Source organism: Thamnophis elegans, chromosome 4, assembly GCF_009769535.1.
Source record: "Thamnophis elegans isolate rThaEle1 chromosome 4, rThaEle1.pri, whole genome shotgun sequence".
In the NCBI taxonomy this organism is placed as follows: domain Eukaryota; kingdom Metazoa; phylum Chordata; class Lepidosauria; order Squamata; family Colubridae; genus Thamnophis; species Thamnophis elegans.
This window is the reverse complement of record NC_045544.1, coordinates 123,045,313-123,065,274: the sequence shown is the minus strand read 5'-3', so window position 1 is coordinate 123,065,274 and position 19,962 is coordinate 123,045,313. Positions and strand designations below refer to the sequence as shown.

The 19,962-nt window shown below is 42.6% G+C and overlaps 1 protein-coding gene across 1 annotated transcript in view; it reads right to left on the bottom strand.

Moving 5' to 3' along the window:
* COL26A1 (collagen type XXVI alpha 1 chain) overlaps positions 1-19,962 on the bottom strand; it is a 218,746-nt gene that overhangs the window by 33,022 nt on the left and 165,762 nt on the right. The window contains exons 4-7 of the mRNA XM_032216118.1: positions 18,570-18,631; positions 10,932-11,085; positions 6,924-7,013; positions 3,575-3,727 (exon numbers count right to left, since the gene is read on the bottom strand). Coding sequence (XP_032072009.1) covers positions 3,575-3,727; positions 6,924-7,013; positions 10,932-11,085; positions 18,570-18,631 — 459 coding nt within the window. The remainder of the gene's footprint in view (positions 1-3,574; positions 3,728-6,923; positions 7,014-10,931; positions 11,086-18,569; positions 18,632-19,962) is intronic.

Here is a 19,962-nt window from a genome sequence, read left to right as displayed (position 1 = left end):
TTCTGCTTCCCAAAAGTTGACCTCACCCCTCTGAGAAGGGTTAATCTGGAAATTGATGAAGGTGACAACTAAGGACTAACTTTGCAGACAAAAGGCCATAAAGCTGAAGTGGCCAAGCAGATCTGGTGGGAAATCCACAAGCAGCAGGACCAAAAGCTATAAATGAAATACATGTGAATACTTGAAAGGACCTAACATAGGGATCTTTTCTCCAAACTGTTCCAAAATACAGTTCACAGAATAATGAATTTAATTTGCAGGAAGACAGATTCCAGTTAAATATAAAACTTCCTTACACTAAGGGCAGCTTGAAACCAAAACCAATTGCCCAAAGAGATGGTAAGTTATATTTGAGGATTTGTGTTATTTTATATTTTCAAGGAGCGTGTGCGCAGCAAACCAGTGCCAACCAGTACAGGAACCCACCCCTGACTGCATCCAGTTTTGGTCACCACGCTATAAAAAGATGTTCAGACTCTAGAAAGAGTGCAGAGAAGAGAAACCAGGATGATTAGGGGACTGGAGGTTAAAACATATGAAGAATAGTTGCAGAAACTGGACATGGCTAGTCTAATGAAGAGAAGGATCAGGGGAGACATGATAGCAGTGTTCCAATATTTGAGGGGCTGCCACAGAGAGGAGGGGGTCCAGCTATTTTCCAAAGCACCTGAAGGCCAGACAAGGAATAATAGATGGAAACTGAACAAGGAGAGGTTCAATCTAGAAATAAGGAGGAATTTTCTATCATTGAGAACAATCAGTCGATGGAACAGAAGTTGCCTTCGAAAGTTGTGGGAGCTTCATCACTGGAAGCTTTCAAGAAGAGACTGGACTGCCATCTGTCAAAAATGGTGTAGGGTCTCCTGCTTGGGCGGGGATTGGACTAAAGACCTACAAGGTCCCTTCCAACTCTGTTAAACTGTTAAATCTCGAGGATAAAAGTGGTCTTTCTGTTGAGGGAAGGAGCAAATGAGAGGAAAAGGGGGAATCATGGCAGGTCCTCCTCCCACCCATTGTGTTCTCTCCAGTAACCTTTAAGGAATATCTTATAACTACAATCATATTTTTGTATTCGTCCCCGAATGCCCAATATTGAAATAAATATGTTACATAGTCTCCATCTCAACTGCTCTCTCTTTTTCTTTCTGTGTGTCGTATCTTCACCACCCTTTGGTCACAGGAGTTGAGAACATGTTGCCCTCAAGACAGCAATCTTGAAATCCAGGTTGTTTATTAATTAATGTATTAATCAAATGTATATACTGTTGTGGCCCAGCAGGAGCCATTGGAGCTGCCACCAGACTCTGACAGCGAGGGGCCCTATGAGTCGGCTTTGGAGGATGTGGAGGACCCTGGACAGGGTTCCGACTCCGAGCAGGGTGCAGGGGGGCTGGTTGGCCACCAGGAGGCGCCTGACCTTGGACCAGTGGGGAGGAGACAAGGGAGTGTGATCCTGACATCAGCAGTGAGTTGTTCCTGGATGCCCGGCACCGGAGAGATAATAGGCGTAAGGAACAATTACATAGTTACAGGAGGTAATTGCACTCAGCTGCTGGTAATTAGGCTCCTCTCCAGACTGTAAAAGGAATGCTTGTGCACACACCCCTTCTGCAGAAGTCAACGCATGAACTAATGTTGGAAAACAGTATTGTGAGCTTGGCAAGCAGGATTGCTGCCAAGGCTTATCTGTGCCGGGTTGCTGCCAAGGACCTGTCTGTCTGTTAATAAATTCCATAAAGTATCTTTGGCTCGGAGTGTGTTGGTGTGGGACGAGGGGGGTCAGAACAATATTATAATATAATAATAATATAATATAATAATATAATAATATCATAATATCATAATAATATCATAATATAATCATAATAATATAATATCATAATATCATAATATCATAATATAACAATATAACAATTTAACAATATAATATAATAATATAATATTATATAATATAATATATTATATTATATTATATTATACAATACAATATAATAAATATATATATCCCCATTTGCCAAAGGAGCTCTGAGCAGCAAGCAACAATAAAAAATAAAATGCAAATGTATAGTTGAGAATAAATAGGTTGAAGCTACTACTAAATTCTCCATTTTTACATCCAGGCATACCCACATTTCTGTCAATCAGTGGGCAGCAAGATAGACATTCTAGCCCAACATTTTGGGGGTGGCAATGGCCCCTCCCCCGTGGTTTTCTTTCCTTGCCCTTCTAAATAGTCCTGAGCATTTATTGCTTTTCCAATGGGGATCACCTTTATCCAGTCTCTTGATCATTTTAGCTCCCCTATCCAACACTTTTTTTTCACTTCAGAAACCACTCGGAGAATATTTTTGGGGGGGAAAGAGAATGCTCAAGGTACCATAATGCAGAGCAATATTTTTCAACCTCGGCAACTTTAAGATGTGTGGACTTCAACTCCCAGAATCCCCCAGCTGCCCACACATCTTACAGATGCCAAGGTTAAAAAAACATTGATGTAGAGAGAGTAAGGATGAAGATCTTGACCCTGGCAACGCATCTTGCATATCTCCATCAAGGTCATCTTCCTTACTCTCTGCACAGAGCTCACTTGCTTGCCTTTTCTTTAGATTCAGGTCACACATTGAGGAAGAGGGGGTGGGAACCAAAAGAAATTAAGGATATTCTTCCATCCCTTCACTCTTCTTGTGCTTGCAAAAACTCAAAGAAGGCAGGATTGTTGGAAGCAAGAGGGGTGGCATAAAGCAAGATGGCAGGAAAATGCCAGAATGAGCAATAATAACAAGCATCAACATATGCCCATCAGTAACTACCTAGTGGCCATCCATGGTTCAACTATTTTATTTTTGCAATAGTAGGTTCCATGTATTTGTTGCTTTGTTATTATTTATGAGCCACACTGGCACAGTGGTCAGAGTGCAGTACTGCAGGCTACTTCTGCTGATTGCCTGCAATTTGGCAGTTCAAATCTCACCAGGCTCAAGGTTGACTCGGCCTTCCATCCTTCTGAGGTTGGTAAAATGAGGACCCAAAATTGTTGGGGGAAATATGCTGACTCTGTAAACCACTTAGATAGGGCTGTAAAGCAGTATATAAGTCTAAGTGCTATTGCTATTTATATAGTTCCTGGGGTTTTTTTTAAATTCAGGAGCTCAAGACATTTCTTCCTCCCTACAGCAGCCCTGCGAGGCAGGTTGGGTTGACAATGAGGAACTGGTACTAAGGAATTTCCATGGCTGAAGAAGGGCTCAAATCTGAATCTCCCCCAGTAATGGTTTTCTCTTACCTTTTGTTACCGGTTCGGAACTGGGAGCACGCGAGTGCACGGGGCTTCTGCGCATGCCCAGAACCTTCTGCGCATGCGCAGAGCATCTGTGATGATATCTGGATGGGTGGGCGGAGCCTCCCATCACTGCCGCTACCAGTTCGCCCAAACTGGGGTAAACTGGCAGAATACCACCTCTCGTCTCCCCCACCCCCCAGTTCAGGACTTTCACCAGTATATCTCAAAAGCTCTTTATGTCCATATACAGTTTACTGGGTATGCATTTCATTTTCAAACCATGTGTAGACCTACTTTCTTTTTCACCGCTGGGCTGCAGAGAGTAAAGAACTCCTTGTTGAAATGTTAATGGGAGATTTGGAGACGCTGGAGGTCCTGGTGGCCCTGGTGGCCCAGGAACTCCTGTCTCACCAGGATATCCTCTAGGTCCTGGAGGTCCAAGTAGTCCTAGAATTCAGAGCAAAGAAAGAGTCAGGATCCTCAGAACGTACAGAGCTTGTTGGTTTTGCTGAGGATTAAGCTGACCCTTCAGGCATCTGTCACGGTGCCTATTCCTTAATGCAAAAAAATCTTGCTTGAGATATGTGAAATATTGCTACAGGAAGGACAACTTTCTATCACAGTTAAGACATGGCCAAGCATGACTCATCTCCCCACCCCCAGTCTATCCGACCACTTCCTCCCCAACATTGGATTATCAAGCATCAATATTTTGCCTGCCAATTCTAGACATTGGTGGAGAAAGTCCCGGCTGTGAGCAGGAGATCAGAGCAAAAGAGTGTTAGTGCATCCAGTTGAGCTACAAAGCAATTAAGAACCAAGAAATAAGCCAGCTTGTTAAAAAAAAAAAGTCCAGATGGTACAGCAATATATTCCAAATTGAGGAGATTGGGTTGCTCAAGTGAGCTTCAATTTGAAGAGTCCTCTGCAGAAAGACTGAATGGCTGGCCTGGATGGAGAAGCTTCCTCAGTCCAGCATGGAAGGTTGCAAAGAACTATTCAGGTAGTACTTGTTTTGCAAACTGTGTCTTTAATGACCGTTTGCAGTCCCGAAAGAAGTGCTTTTTAGCCCATAAACTTCCGGCCATTGTAAAAAGTGGTGTTGCTATTTCCACCTTCTTCCAGACACATGACCACATTTTGGGTGCTTGGCAACTTGTTTGCATTTACACCTGGATGCCAAGTACCCTGTTATCATGCAAGGAGGCAAAATCCACACTTATGCTGGAGGAATGGACCTCAAAGATGACGAAGACATTAACAGGCAAGAGGGGAAAGCCCATTCAGATTTGCAAAATTCTATTATTGTAATCCTATAATAAAGGTAGTTTTAGTATTTATAACTTTGGTTTACCAAGTCTGGTCTGAAAGCACCTTCCCCTTCCTATCTTTATCTACAAAAGAATTAGGGAGGATCAAGTCCAAGAGCTTTTTCAAGTTACATTTCTGCTTTGGATTCAGATCTCTCTTATCTGTTGTGGCCCGCCAGCGGCCAGCAGAGCTGGCAGCAAAGTCGGACAGTGAGGAGCTTGGGGAGGCGCATGGGCCAATCCTAGAAGCTGGGGAAGGCTCGGACGAGGGCTCTGCATTGGAGGCAGAGACAGGGCCGAGGCCATCTGGCAGTGATCAGGTGCCTACAGAGCTAGACAGCAGTGAGGCAGAGGAACAGCTAGAGCCTGTTCCCAGTGTGCGCATGCACAAAGCTGCCAGAAGAAAAGAACAACTCAGAAATCAGGGTAGACTTGGGAGTAAAGTCCCAGGTGGAAGGTGATTGGCCCCTCCCATAGGAAATAAAAGAGGAGTGGGCTTTTGCAGGAAACAATTCATTCATTCTGTCGTTAGATTCATTTCAGGAGTGCGAAGATCTGTCCGTGAATCTCAGAGACTGTGCCCAATCTTTCCTTGCATTTGGAAAATATTTACATGGCAGCTTTCCAAGATAGATAAGGTCTGTAGTCATAAATATTCCTTTGAAAGACTGTTTGCCAGGCCTTGCTGAATGTGAATGAAAGGAATTCACATTTGTTTAATAAAAGAGGCTTTGTCGGAGCAGGACTCTGCCTCGTGCTTTATAGGGACGCCTAGGTCAGAACATTATCCGACAGTTGTCTTGATTGCAGCTTTTCCTCTTATTACTCAAGGTTATTCTCACAGCTCATTACACTTCTCCTGGTTAGGGCTCTAGATCAGTGTTTTTCAACCACTGTGCCGCGGCACACTAGTGTGCCGTGACATAGTGTAAGGTGTGCCGTGGGAAAATTACTTTATATATAGTCAATATAGGCACAGAGTTAAATTTTTTTAACATTTTCTAATGGTGGTGTGCCTCGTGATTTTTTTCATGAAAAAAGTGTGCCTTTGCACAAAAAAGGTTGAAAAACACTGCTCTAGATGGTAGAGGCACATCCTGTTTCATGCCAATACCCTGCAGCTTCTGAGATGATAGGGTCAAAAACCCTTAGTGAGATTGTCCTGTCCCACTACCCCTTCACCCTTCTTTGCTCACCAAAGTAGAGAAGCACTCCATCCTAAGGGGATAAAATGTAATGACTGGTTCTGAACTATTCAGATAAAACCCCTGGATCAGCTAAGATCTCGAAGCCCTGGTCTCTGGAATTGCAAAAACTGGATATGAGGTTACGCATGAATTTCTTTCTATATTCCAGTTGTTTAGACTGTGAAGTGTAAACAACTTGACTATACCAGGTAAGAAGATGCCAAGCGATACCTCTCAAATTTGGGGAAATGTTTTATGTCCAATTTCTAGGCATCCTTATGCGGTCGCATATCTGGGAACAAGTCAATTGATGAGTTAGAATGTTTATTTACGTGGCACCATTTTTCTACAACGTAGTGTACTCCAGTTACAACTTCCACCTTCCTAGGCCAGGCAACATAGTCTAAAAATCAGGGGAATCTTTCACATATAATAGAATTGCTTACATCCCAAAAGATTAGAAATATGATTCGAAGTAATGTTAAAAACGATCAATGGTTCTCCCACACACACACACACAGACACAAACACACGCCATGCAGATTTTAAGGGCAAAACTCTTCTAAAAATATAAATATAGCATACTATTACTAATGAGGAATTGTTGCCCTTGATGACGCATGTGATGTTCATTAATAAAATGAGGACCTATGACAAATCACGTGAAAATTCTCAAATGGAATAAATTAGAGAGAGACCTATTTTTAAGTTTTGGAAACAAACTGCTTTAATAACAGTGAAGCCTTGGGATTAGGAAGGACAGCCAAGAAGAAAACTCAATTCAGCCATCAAGGCTGAAGATTTGTGTTTGAGTGTGCTGAGCTCCAGGTCCCAGAAGTCCCTTCTTGTAATCTAAATCAGGGGTCTCCAACCTTGGCAACTTTAAGACTTGTGGACTTCAAGCAAGTTTTGCTGGCTGCGGAATTCTAAGTGTTGCAGTCAACAAGTCTTAAATTTGCCAAGGTTGGAGACCCCTGATCTAAATCACTGTACTGACGGGGACTATGGGAATATAGTTCATCTGGAAGCTGCAGAATTGCCATGTAACATGTAGCCCAACTCCAAGTATCTTCATGGAATTTGCCAACTCAGGCTCCATATTGTCCTCGCAATATATATAGCTGCTTCTCTCCTCACTCCATTCACCTGGTGGTCCAGCAGGTCCTTTTTCACCAATCTCTCCCTTTTCCCCCTTTGGTCCTTGTGGTCCTGGTCTCCCAGTTGGTCCCGGAAGCCCTGAAAATACAAGCATAAACATTTTGGCTCAAAGGATAAGCTGCAGTATCAAACAACAGGAGTCAGTAACGTATTTTTTTTCCTTTGGGCACACTAGTTAGAATACAGCACTGCAGGCTAATTCTGCTGACTGCCAGCAGTTCGATCCTCACTGGCTCAAGGTTGGCTCAACGTGTATCCTTCCAAAGTCTGTAAAACGAGGATCCAGATTATTGGGGGCAATATGCTGACTCTGTAAACCGCTTAGAGAGGGCTGTAAAGCACTGTGAAGCAGTGTATAAGTCCAAGTGCTATTGCTATGTTTACAAATACTCTAGTTATATGTCTGCATGTATCTTTATTACAATCAAAAAAGTTGAATGTGAAGCAAATTGTAAATACGATTTGCCTAATTAAGCAGTCTAGCCATAAAATATTCATTAATAGGAAACCGTTCATAATGTAGCAAGAATAATAATTGACACCTTCCTAATTGATTCACAAGCTGTGTTCTTAATTGATGAGCACTGCCAAAAAATTCAGCTGCAGCAGGGGTCTCCTTGAAATTTCTGTCACAAAACAAACATTTTACATATTCAGCACGAGACCTGCCTGCAACTATTTTTAACATGACCCAGATCAAGTCTAAGACAAGTCTCTTTCTCCCACCACCCTCAGATAATTACAGCAGGCCCAAAACATATTTGAGTCTGAGAGATAATGTGAGAAAAGAGGAAAAGCTTGAAAAAAATTGGGTATCTTTGGCCCAGAGAGTGGAGAAAGTCAAGATGGCTGTGTTCAAGTATTTGAAGGGCTGATAGGTAGAAGATGAGACAGACTTTTTCAGAGTCCTTCCCGAAGACAGGGCATAAAAGGTTTAAATTATATTTAAAAAATACATGTTGGTTGGACATTTTTTTGGGGGGGGGGGAAATCCTAAAGGTAAGGAATATTATTAAAAATGAGCCTGTAAGACCTGGAAGCCACTTTTTTGCATTGGGCCTTCAGGCCTACCACATTTAATGCTGTGGGAAACTGAGAGGGGGGGGGGTTACATGGAGTGGGGTAGATATAGTCAAAATAACATTCTTTTCTCAGAGAGTCAAGGTCATCCTGCCCTGCACCTGGAGTAGTGTGACTGGGAGGCATCTCCACTTGGGACAGTGCCTGATTGGGCCATGTGACGGACATGTGGGTGCTGGGCAGGGTTTAGACTTTCACTTGGGTGGGGAAACCCTGGAAGTTTTCAGATTCGGGTTTTCCCAGGTGTGCCAATATGGCGTCTCTAATAAAATGGAACTTTGAGGAACCTCAAGACTCTGAGTCTTCTTCCGTTGGGGGCATTACTTGGAACCCTGACAAGACCCAACCATTGGAATTACTCTTCCTTCACTGGAGGTGCTTAAACTGAATCTGAATGACTCAGTCAGGGGTGCTATAGTAAATGGATTCCTGGATTGGATTGGACAGGGCTGGATTACACGATCCTTAAAGCCACTTCAAATTCTGTGATTCCCAGAGCAAAAAGTAAATCGGACCTTGCTCATAGCTGTGTGTGCAAAAAACATGCTTACTCAACACTTTTGTGGCTCCATTTGCACAGCAACTAACTTTTATTGAGGTGATTTTTTTATTTAAGAGTTTGGTGGATGGCGAGTTAAGCATAGTGTGAACCCAGCCAGTTTATAGTTCAACGTATGGTGAGAACCCATAAAATGGATAAATTCCATTACTAGGGTTAAGTACATTGAGCAACTGCATGTAATTATTTCTCAAACCCAGTGTCTTTCAAATGCATTGAAAAAGCATAGATAATATGATTATTGTTAGGAAGTTAAGATATGAGATGAATTAATAGATGCCTGTTCTGAATTACATTCGTTCTGTGAAGAAGAAGAAGGGAAGCCAAAAAATCCCACACAGTCTGTTTCTCCACGGATATAATAGATATTCATTATATACAATAATAGTCGATGATCTCAGGCATAGCAAAACTAAAGGAATGCCTGTATGCCATTAATTAATGCTTTGCTATATTTTTTTTTAAAAAGTTGCATTTAAAAATAAGATTTGCAAGATTAAACAATTATAATACTTTGAACAAGAAACATTTTGCAGTGAGAAAATTTAACTTTCCTTCCTTGTTCACTTTTCCCTTTGTTATCTCCATCCTGAAATCCCATTTCTCTTGCCCTCTTTCCACATGTAGCCACCTTCCTTGAATCATTTCCAGGTTGGGCTTCAAAAACCTCAGCAACTGGTTCTCTGCCCAATTGCTGGGTGCGTGTGGCCATTGTGGGTGTGGCAGAGTGGCATTCAGCAGGTTCTGACCAGTTCTGGAGAACTGGTGGCAGAACTTTTGAGTAGTTCAGAGAACCAGTAAATACCACCTCTGACTGGCCCCATCCCCATCTATTCTCTGCCTCCCAAGTCCCAGCTGATCGGGAGGGAATGGGGATTTTGCAATATCCTTTCCCTGGAGTGGGGAGGGAATGGAGATTTTATAGTATCCTTCCCCTGCCATGCCCACCAAGCCACGCCCACAGAACCAGTAGTAAAAATATTTGAATCCCACTACTGGGGTGTGGCCTACTCGAGCCTTTGGGAGGGTGAAAACTGCTTCCCCGGGGCTCCCGAGGTCTTCCAGAGGTCAGAAACGGGCCCGTTGCCAGCGTTCCAGAACTTCCGGGAGGCCTGTTTTCCCCCCTCCCTGAGCATCCACATGGGCCCTGCACTTATCTTGCATCCAAAACGGGCTGCGTGGAGACTCCTGGAAGGGCCGGGGTGGGGTGGAAGGGGCAGGGCAGAGCAGGATGGGCAGGGCCAGCCAGGGATGGGATTTGGAGGTTCTCCGAACCGGCCATAACATTAGCTACAGGTTCTCCCAAACCCGGGCGAACCCGTAGCAGCCCAGCCCTGATTCTTTCTCACAGAAGACACCTGCTCTTTTACTCTTTTATTTCTGTACTGCCTTCCCTGGAGCATTTCTCCCCAAGAACCATTTTTCACTCAAATAGTTTTACCCCTTCTTTTCCCTTTTCCACTCCTTCCCTGTCAATCAGGCAATTCTTATTCTACCAAAGGATGGAAAGAGACAGCTATTGCGTATATATCATGAGAAATTACCACTAACATCATTATTACTGGTGAAAGGAAAGCTTTAAAGAAAGACTTCCTCAGTCTTTCATCACTCTTTTTCTAAGTTTATCTGTGTGGTCTATGTGTGTGTGTGTGTGTGTGTGTGAGAGAGAGAGAGAGAGAGAGAGAGAGGGAGGGAGGGAGGGGGGAGGGGGGAGGGAGGGAGAGGGAAGTTATGGTCCTACCCTTGCAACCTATCCATTACTATTTCGACCAAGGGAAGTTGGTAAAAGAAGGGGAGTAACATTTGTCATTTGGCTAAAAGCAACATCATACTCCCATAACACAAACCTCATGTCTTTTATGATGACATCATAACAATGTCATGCTCATGATGTTATGCAGAAGTCCAAAATCTGTGTGATGCTGCTTTCTGATAAAAGTGGCCGCAGTTGTGGAAAGCCATGTCTCTAGACATTGTGGATTAGAAAATATTGGAAACAGTTTATTTGCAGAGCTAACTGCATAGCCCAGAAACTTCCCTCTTTATGGAAGTTCAACAGGATTTCCACTTTTCTTAGATAAAGTCTAGATATACCTTTTTTTTTTTACAAATGGCTGGTTACTTACTTACTTACTTACTTCTTAAATAAATAAGATGCTTCTAATAGCAAATGATGCTTTAACTCATGATTACATTTCTTAGCCTGAGCTCATGCTTAATGTTATTTACTTGGAATAATGAACCACAAGTTCAATGCAGAAAAAAAGACAGAATTGGCCTATAAAAGAAATACATGGCATTTCCCATTTTTATGAAAATCAAATGCCCAGGATGAGAACACGAGGCAATGTGCTCACCAACAGGTCCCATTGGTTTCCTCAGGGCTGTTCCTGGATTAGCTAGTGGAATAGCATCAGGCACGACGTCATCATACCAAGTGGCTGTAGTTCTTGTCATCGGAAGATCATTGTCTGAAGGTGAAACTCGTTCTGCAGCCTCAAGCAAAAGGATCTGGATGGAAAGCATAATAGTCAAAACAAATTGTATTGTCAGGCCTGAAGCCAGTTCCTTTTGGGATCTTTGGCCTGCCACACTAATATTCTATTCTACTATGCTGTTTCATTAGTGTGGAATTGGGAGGGGGAATAGTAAGGAGTAGAATGGGATGTTGTCAAAATAAAATTCCTTTTTAGAATCCAGGGTCATGCTTTTGTCTCTACACCTCTGCACCTGACCGGAACTGGATGGGTGGAACTGCTAGCATGGCAGTGGGAGATTGGACCATGTGATGGACTTGTGGGTGTGGGGCAAGATCATGAACTCTCAACTGTGTGGGGAAAACCCAGGAAGCTCAGATTTGGGTTTTCCCAGATGTGCCAACATGATTCTCTTAATAAATTGGAACTTTGAGCAATACTTTGACTTGGACTCTGATTTAATGTTGGATGCTATTTGGAACCCCGACATTGTATACATGAAAGTGACATGGAGACAATCATACTAAGTCTTTTTCAATAGGACAGGGTGTTTAAATGAAAATCAGGACCGCGAACAGCTCCTAATCAGTCCTTGAGGACTGGAGAAGCTGGAATTTCTCTGGAATAGGATTCTGAACCATTGGCTCAAGGGATTGTGTCCTTGAGAAAACTTTGGATTCTTGGAACACACTCTTTAGTACCTATAGAAGTGGTGGCCTGCTCCCGGGTCGGCCAAACCAGTAGTAGCGGCGGCATGCGGAGAAGCATTGCGAGAGAGAGTGTGTGCAAGAGTGAGCCCAAACCAGTAGTAAAAATATTTACAACCAACCACTGACCTATAGGAAGAGCTTCTAGACAGATGGGCTGTGTCTTGCAAAAACTAAGAAGAATATTTTTTTGGAAAACGTATTGTTGAAGTCATCTGGAGGGCAAGGGAGTATTTCCTAGAACCACATTTAAAACACAAATCTGAAGTCAGTATATTGTATCTTACCTACACTAGGAGATACAGCAGGGAAATTTTTAAAAGGGCATTATTAAAGTGCTCAAATGCCTGTATGGTGAGCAAACAAGCAAACTTAAAAGTCCTAGTAGAGGAGAGTTAATATGACATTGAAAGTATGACAGACACTTGCTGGGATGGATCTCATGATTGGAATACTGTGCAAGAAAGATGTAATTTGTTCAGAGGAAACAGATCTGACATTCGACAAAAGGAGAGAAGTCTCATTATATATCAAGACACAACTATACAGAAATTCATAAGACACTGGAAGTTTGCAGCAGATAAATTTAATAAAAACAACAACATAACAGGGAGGAAAATCATGCTGAAAGTGCCTGAGTAAATATTAAGACAGACAGACAGACAGACAGACACACACACACACACACACACACACACACACACGACATACTGTACTATAGGCAACTCAACCAAGCAGAAAATACAGGTGAGATTTTTGCATACTGGATGACCAAGATATCCAGGAAACACTATTGTGAAAATGGAGGATTTCAACTACCCTGACATCATTGGAAATCACACCCTGCAGCAAATGATAGATCCAGTAGGTTCTTGGCATACCTTGCAGATGACTGCAATGGAGGAAGGAAGGAAGTGATCAAGGGAATGGAAGTGGTAGGAACTTTGGGAGTGCCAATGTACTCCAAGAATTTACCATAGCTTAAAGGTAAAGGTAAAGGTTCCCCTCGCACATATGTGCTAGTCATTCCTGACACTAGGGAGCGGTGCTCATCTCCGTTTCAAAGCCAAAGAGCCAGCACTGCCTGAAGACATCTCCATGGTCATGTGGCCAGCATGACTAAACGCCGAAGGTGCATGGAATACTGTTACCTTCTTACCAAAGGTGGCTCCTATTTTTATACTTGCATTTTTACATGCTTTCGAACTGCTAGGATGGCAGAAGCTGGGACAAGTAACGGGAGCTCGCTCCGTTATGCGGCGCTAGGGATTTGAACCGTCGAACTGCTGACCTTTCTGATCCACAAGCTCAGCGTCTTAGCCACTGATCCACCACACCTAACCACAGCTTAGGCAGCCGCAAATATTTTATATACAACTTACTATCTTTGTTTGGTAGTTTCTAGAACACAGAGCATAGAAACATAGGGACCACAGAGGTCTTCTCCCTAATCAAGGCAGGAGATGTTATAACCATTCCAGTCAAAGGCTGTCCAGTCTATTTTTGAGAACTTCCAGTGATGGAGCAACTGCAACTCTTAGAGACAAGTTACTCCATTGATTAATTGTTCTCACTGTTAGAAACTTTCTCCTTACTTCTAGGTTTCTTTAACAAGATTTCACCCATTACTTCTTGTCCTGCCCTCCAGTGCCTTAGAGAATAAGTCAATGCCCTCTTCTTTGTGACAGCCTCTCAAGTACTGAATGACACTTATCATATTCCCCAGTCCTTCTCTTCTATAGACTAGATATATCTGGCTCCCTCAACCATTCATTATGGGGCTTAGCCTCCAGACTCCTTATTAAATTAACTCTGAATTTGTAGGCACATTTATCTATGAGAAAGCATGATTTAATTCACTGGGACTTATTTCAGATTAGATGTGGATAAGACTGCATTTCATCTCATAAAGCTGTTAACAGTTATTAAGAAAAATGTGTTTAAATTAAATGTGCGGAACAAAAACTCTATTTTCCTTTAAACAAATAAGCACAAGCCTTTTAATGATATGGGGAAAAAGTTCTAATTTGGAGCCTGGCAGAGAAAGATAATTATATTACGAAAAATAGTGATCATGCAAAAACTATGTGGTACTTCAGCTATCACACACGGAATCAATCATAACTAGCATTTGTGTAATCTTATGTCCTCCCATCCAGAACACCATAGCTTATGCCCTCCACTGGGATGCAGGATATCAGATCAGATCAGATGACTGCAAGTTTTCAAGGAGCGATCCAAATCTTAGATTTCCAACAGGCTGTTCATAATCCACCATGGAGTTTGCTAAAAGGTGTTGGCAGATAGGACAAAGCAAAAACCAAGAAACCTAGGCTCCAGAGAACCTGGCAAATATACACTATATTGCCAAAAGTATTTGCTCAGCTGCCTTTACTCGCATATGAACTTACTGCAAGTGACATCCCATTCCTAATCCATAGGGTTCAACATGACGTTGGTCCACCCTTTGCAGCTATAACAGCTTCAACTCTTCCGGGAAGGCTGTCCACAAGGTTTAGGAGTGTGTTTATGGGAATTTTTGACCATTCTTCTAGAAGCGCATTTGTGAGGTCACACACTGACGTTGGATATGTTTACATGTCCTACCACTTCATGGCTGAGTTGCTGTTGTTCCCAAACACTTCCACGTTCTTATAAAACAGCTGACAGTTGACTGTGGAATATTTAGGAGCGAGGAAATTTCACGACTAGATTTGTTCCACAGGTGGCATCCTCTCAGTTCCACACTGGAATTCACTGAGCTCCTGAGAGCGACCCATTCTTTCACCAATGTTTGTAAAAACAGTCTGCATGCCTAGGTACTTGATTTTATACACCTGTGGCCAGGGAAGTGATTGGAACACCTGATTCTGATTATTTGGATGGGTGAGCGAATACTTTTATCAATATAGTGTGTGTTGTGTGTTGTGTGTTGTGTGTGTATGTGTGTGTGTGTGTGTGTGTATGGTCCTGGACAGATTATATATTGTGAAATCTAATACTTATAGTTTTATAGGCAGCCATGTACATGCAAGGCTTCGTGGTTGGTCAAGTGCTGGTGGCCTTGGAAACAAAGATCCACAATAACCCAAAAGAAGAGAACAACAACAGATGATTAAGGGGCTAGACTCGTGATGGTGAACCTATGGCATGCGTGCCAGAGGTAGCATGAGAGCCCGCTCCATGGGCACGTGTGCTGTCACCAGCTGCTTATCTGGTTTCTGATGTGGATATGCATGCCGGCCATCTGGTCTTAACAGGCACCATTTTCCAGGCCGCTTTTGAGCCTTTTGGAGACCATTTTCAGGACATTTTTGGGCTGGTTTTGACCCAAAAAATAGCCAGAAAACAGCCTAGAAAACAGCCCTGGAAATGGCCTGGAAAACAGGCAAAAAAACAGGGCAAAAAACAGGCATGCACGCACCAGCCAGCTGGTCTTCAGGTTTCCAGTCTTCTGGTGTGTGCAAAGACCAGCTGGCCAACATACATGCACATGGCAGAAACCCAAAAATCAGCCGGCTGGTGCACACATGCACACTGGCCAGCTGGTTTTCGGGTTTCTGGCACTCTGGTGCATGCCTATGCATCTGCATGCATGCGTATTCCGGTTTAGGCACTCAGTGTCAAAAAAGTTCGCCAACACTGTGCTAGACTGAGGCTAAGACCCACGAAGAATGGTTGCAGGAATTGGAGGAAAAAAGCAAATCTTAAAAATCTATGCACATAATATATTCCTCCTAGTTCTTCCACTTCCCTGAAGTTGAAACTGGGAAAGACCGAATCTCCTGGCCTAAGGCAGTAACAACCTTGTCTCTTTTGGTGACTTCTCACCTGGGACAGTGCCCACATTATGTGGTGGGATCAGCTCAACTGAATTGGTCTAGGACAGTGATGGCGAACCTTTTCAGCACTGAGTGCCCAAACTGGAACACGTGTGCATGCACATGTGTGTGCATGCGCTGGAGCACTGGAAACCCAAAGACCAGCTGGCTGGCACACACATGCCTGTTTTCAGACTGTTTTACATGCCATTTACAAGCCATTTTCCAGGCCAAAAATGTCCCCAAAATGCCTCCAAAACAGCCTAAAAATGGCCCGGAAAAAGGCCCAGAAAAGTGGTTTTTGGCTGGTTTTGGGGCCATTTTCCAGCACTCTGGCAAAGACTAGCAGACATACGTGCCGGAGACCAGAAGAACAGCTGGCGATGGCACGTGTGCCCACAGAGAGGGCTCTGCATGCCACCTCTGGCCCACGTGCCATAGGTTCTCCATCATGGGTTTAGGAAATCTCATATAAAAGAAAATTCTCAATCAACCTATCCTCAGCCAGTTAGCCACTGCCTCTAGCATCTACCGTAGCTTTAATGGGAAATGTTGTGTAGCAGGGAAAGCTATTAACACTGCTTACTGTGCCATAAAGAATCAAAGGGATAATACTAGGCAGGAAATGTTGAGGACAACACCTAAAAAGGTGAGGACAAGAGTTGTCCATGAAGAAGAGAATAACATGAAAGTTGCATTAACCAACCTAACATTTTAAAAAAAATCCTTCCATGTTTGGATGGGGACAATCAACCTAGCAGCATCTGGATACTAATTGGGGAGAAATAAAGAAAGCAGCTTAATAGAGCAAATTGGTTGTGAACAAGTTCGTGGGAATGGACTGTGAACCCAGATGCTTCCTAGGAATACCTATCCGCAAACTTGTGACTGAGAATTCAGGAATTCCTTGTCAACTTGAAGATAAAGGCCTATTTCTCAGGTCTTTGTTGAATGGATTTTAGTTAATGGCAGATGTGAAGAAAATGTTGCTTTTCGGCTTTTCAGATTCCATCTGTTTCCTTAAAAATGTTGTTTTTCCCACCTCTGCCAAAATCTAGGGCTATATATACATTCATCTCCCCCTCTGTGAAAAAGGCCTGTAGCTTGTGGTACAAATAAATCCTGGTTTCCTTCTGCCCAGCCCACAGTAATCTTGATAACATGCAGTGTTATGATTTTAAGAAAGGAAGCCAGCATCATACAAGACCAGTACTGATGGGTTGAAACTTCATGGTAGTAGATTCAAATGAGATATTAGGAGGAAATTTCTTGCTGGTAAGAGATTGATTCATGAATGTTGGAGATTAAAAAGTTCTATGCACATGTGTGAACATTCTTGAGAGAACTCTCAAGAGTTCAGGTTACTGAACTATTGTTAGTGAAGCAGGATATAATAGGAAGTAGGTTATGGGAATAGACAAAGTTAATGTCAGGTTTCCGAAAGAGGCCCTAATTGATTTATGAACCTCGAGCCAAGTTTCAAAAGAAAATCAGTCATTTATTAGGAGCACCATTTTGCCAATACCCTATTGCAGTCAGATCTAAGCCTCATTTGAATTATAGCTGAGCTTTACCCCTGTTCCTTTCCTCCCCTCAGTCTGTGTCATAAATCACATTCTCCAATGAGGTGCACCCCTCACAAGCCTGCTGTAGTAATCTGAGATCCGACTTTAGCCGAAGGTACGTGTGGAATGCGTTCCCACCCTTTCCTCACCATGGCAACTTTATGAATTGACAGCTAGCACCTAGCTAACAATATTTTACCAGAAGGAGAAACAATGAACACATATACTATGCATCTGTATGTCAGCGTTCCAAATATCATGCAGAATTAAATCAGAGTCCAAGGCAGAGCTATCCTAAAAGTTCCAATTTAATAAGACAGACATGTTGACACAAACTGTGGAATCCCAAATTTAAAAGCTTCCTGGGATTCCACCCAGTTGAAAGTTCATGATCTTATCCCCACCATACCCATAAATCCATCACATGGTCCAATCTTCTTCAGCCACGATGGCATTTCCACCCATCTAGTTCCGGTCAGATGCAGAGATGCGGAGACAAAAGATGACCTTGATTTCTAGAAAGGAATGACAACAACACATTCCACAATTCTACTCCTTACTACTCCCCCCTCCCAATTGCCACTAATGAAACAGCATAGTAAAGAAAGAGAGAGAAAGTGTGGCAGGCCAAAGATTCTAAAAGGAATATAACTAACACTGTCTGACACTGTATTTTGGAAGCAGAGAAACAGGAAGTGTCCTCAAATTAGGGACCTGACAGATAAAAAGAGGATGGACAATCAATCCTTAATACTATCTATACCCAACTGCCAATTTGAGATCAGTAGGCCAAGAGGCACTAAAGAATCAATGCCATTCAATCCACATCTTCAATGATAAAGTGCCCTATTCCTTTCGCTCAGTGGTCATCTTCAGATAGACCAGGGGTGTCAAACTCAGGACGGGGTGCTTAGATCTGGCCCACAAGGCTACCCTAGAAACAGTGAAGGACCTGCAGTACCTCTGCCAGTGAAAACGGAGCTCGGGAGGGCTGCAAGCGCACAGGCCGTCAGAAGGCCCTTGACATGAGTGACGTTGAGCTGGCCATGCCCAGCCTGGCCATGCTTCCCCCTGACCCCACCCCCCCCCCCGAGGTCAAACTCAACTCTGATGCGGCCCTCAATGAAATTGAGTTTGACACCCCTGAGATAGACACTGGATTTGATTAAAATGTTTTCTCAGATCCTACATTAAGCAGTGGACTGAACTAGACGCCTTCTGAAATCTTGACCAGTTCTATGATTCTGAGCATTTTTCTATTCATACATTAACGGGGAATGGTTGAAGTCTTTCAAATGAGGCTCTGGGGAGATGCCCCAGAAATATAGGATGGGATATTTTAGAACAGCTGAAGTCAGGTAGATGAAGGCCAAAGGCAAGGAGAATTCTCAGCCATCCAAATGGTTTCCCGAATAATTTACTTACTTTGGCTTCCAAGATAGTCAGCCTTTCAGTCATATCTGTGAGCTTTGTGCAATTCATACATTCTAGGAAAAAGAAAAACATTTGAGTCTGTTACAGCATATCGTTAAAGTAAATTGAGCAACTCATATTGATCATGTTTTAATTTTATTTTAATTACTGCAATGTACTGTTTGTGCTTAGCTTTTCAATTTTTTTTAACCCCTGGGGGGAAAATTATAGTGATTTATTAACACAATAACATTTCAAAAACAGTACACATTCCTATGTTGAATGCAAATAAATAGATGATTGGTTTCATAAAAGAAGCAGATGGATGATCCTTATAACATTTAAAGAGGGGTCTATAAATCAAGCTGGCCTGGAAACAATAATGAGAAATCAATGAGAAATGTTTTAACTCAATTTAACTTGCTGGAGAACACGGATTAGACCACAGGGTGGTAGATGAGTTGGACTACGGTTCCCATTAGCACCAAACAAAAGAGGCCAATGAACAAGGATTCTAGTAACTGTTGTTCAGAAGTCTTCGGTTGCTTAACTGTGCCCAAAGTAGGCATGGGGAAAAGCAAATTTCCTTACAAATCTGCCACAGAATTGCACTGAGGCTTGTGAGTTCAGAACACATATTATATCTCCTCTGTGAAGATTTTTGGATGGAACTACAGATAGTCCTCAACCAGTGATTTAGCAATTGTCAAGTTAGACCAAAGCTCTCACAACTTGGTTTTGAAGTTCTGATGGCCACTCCAGAGGTGGTATTCAGCCGGTTCGCACCAGTTCGCCCTTAGATTTAGCACTTAGATTTATATACCACTTCATAGTGCTTATATAACCCTGTCTAAGAAGTTTACAAAGTCAGCCTATTGCTCTCCAACAATCTGGGTCCTCATTTTACTGACCTCAGAAGGATGGAAGCCTGAGTCAACCTTGAGCCCATCAGAATCGAACCTCTGGCAGTGGGCAGAGTCAGTCTGCAATATGCATTCTAACCACTGTACCACCATGGCTCCTTAAGGGGGAAACAAAGCAATGTGTCCCATCTCTGAGATGCGTCTCTGTTCTCTTATCATATCCGTGTTTAGGTGTTTGGGTGCTTTAAGAATTCCAAACAACACTATGTTTTATTCAACCTGAATATTTTGAGGATAAATATGATTTCTGAGCTCTTTGGAGAATTCTACTGTCAAAGCTCCTAATGTGCCAAAAACTATGGAGAAAACCTTTCCAGTTTACTCTGTCATCTCAGTATTCAGTGCCAACATTTACAATCCTTTCCGCTTGCTTTTGAGCTACTCTTTGCTTGTTAGTGCCACATATATATGTAAAGCTTCAGCTGCTATGACATCCATCCTGTTCTGTTTTAGATGTCAAGTCGTTCTGAATTTGAAAGGCC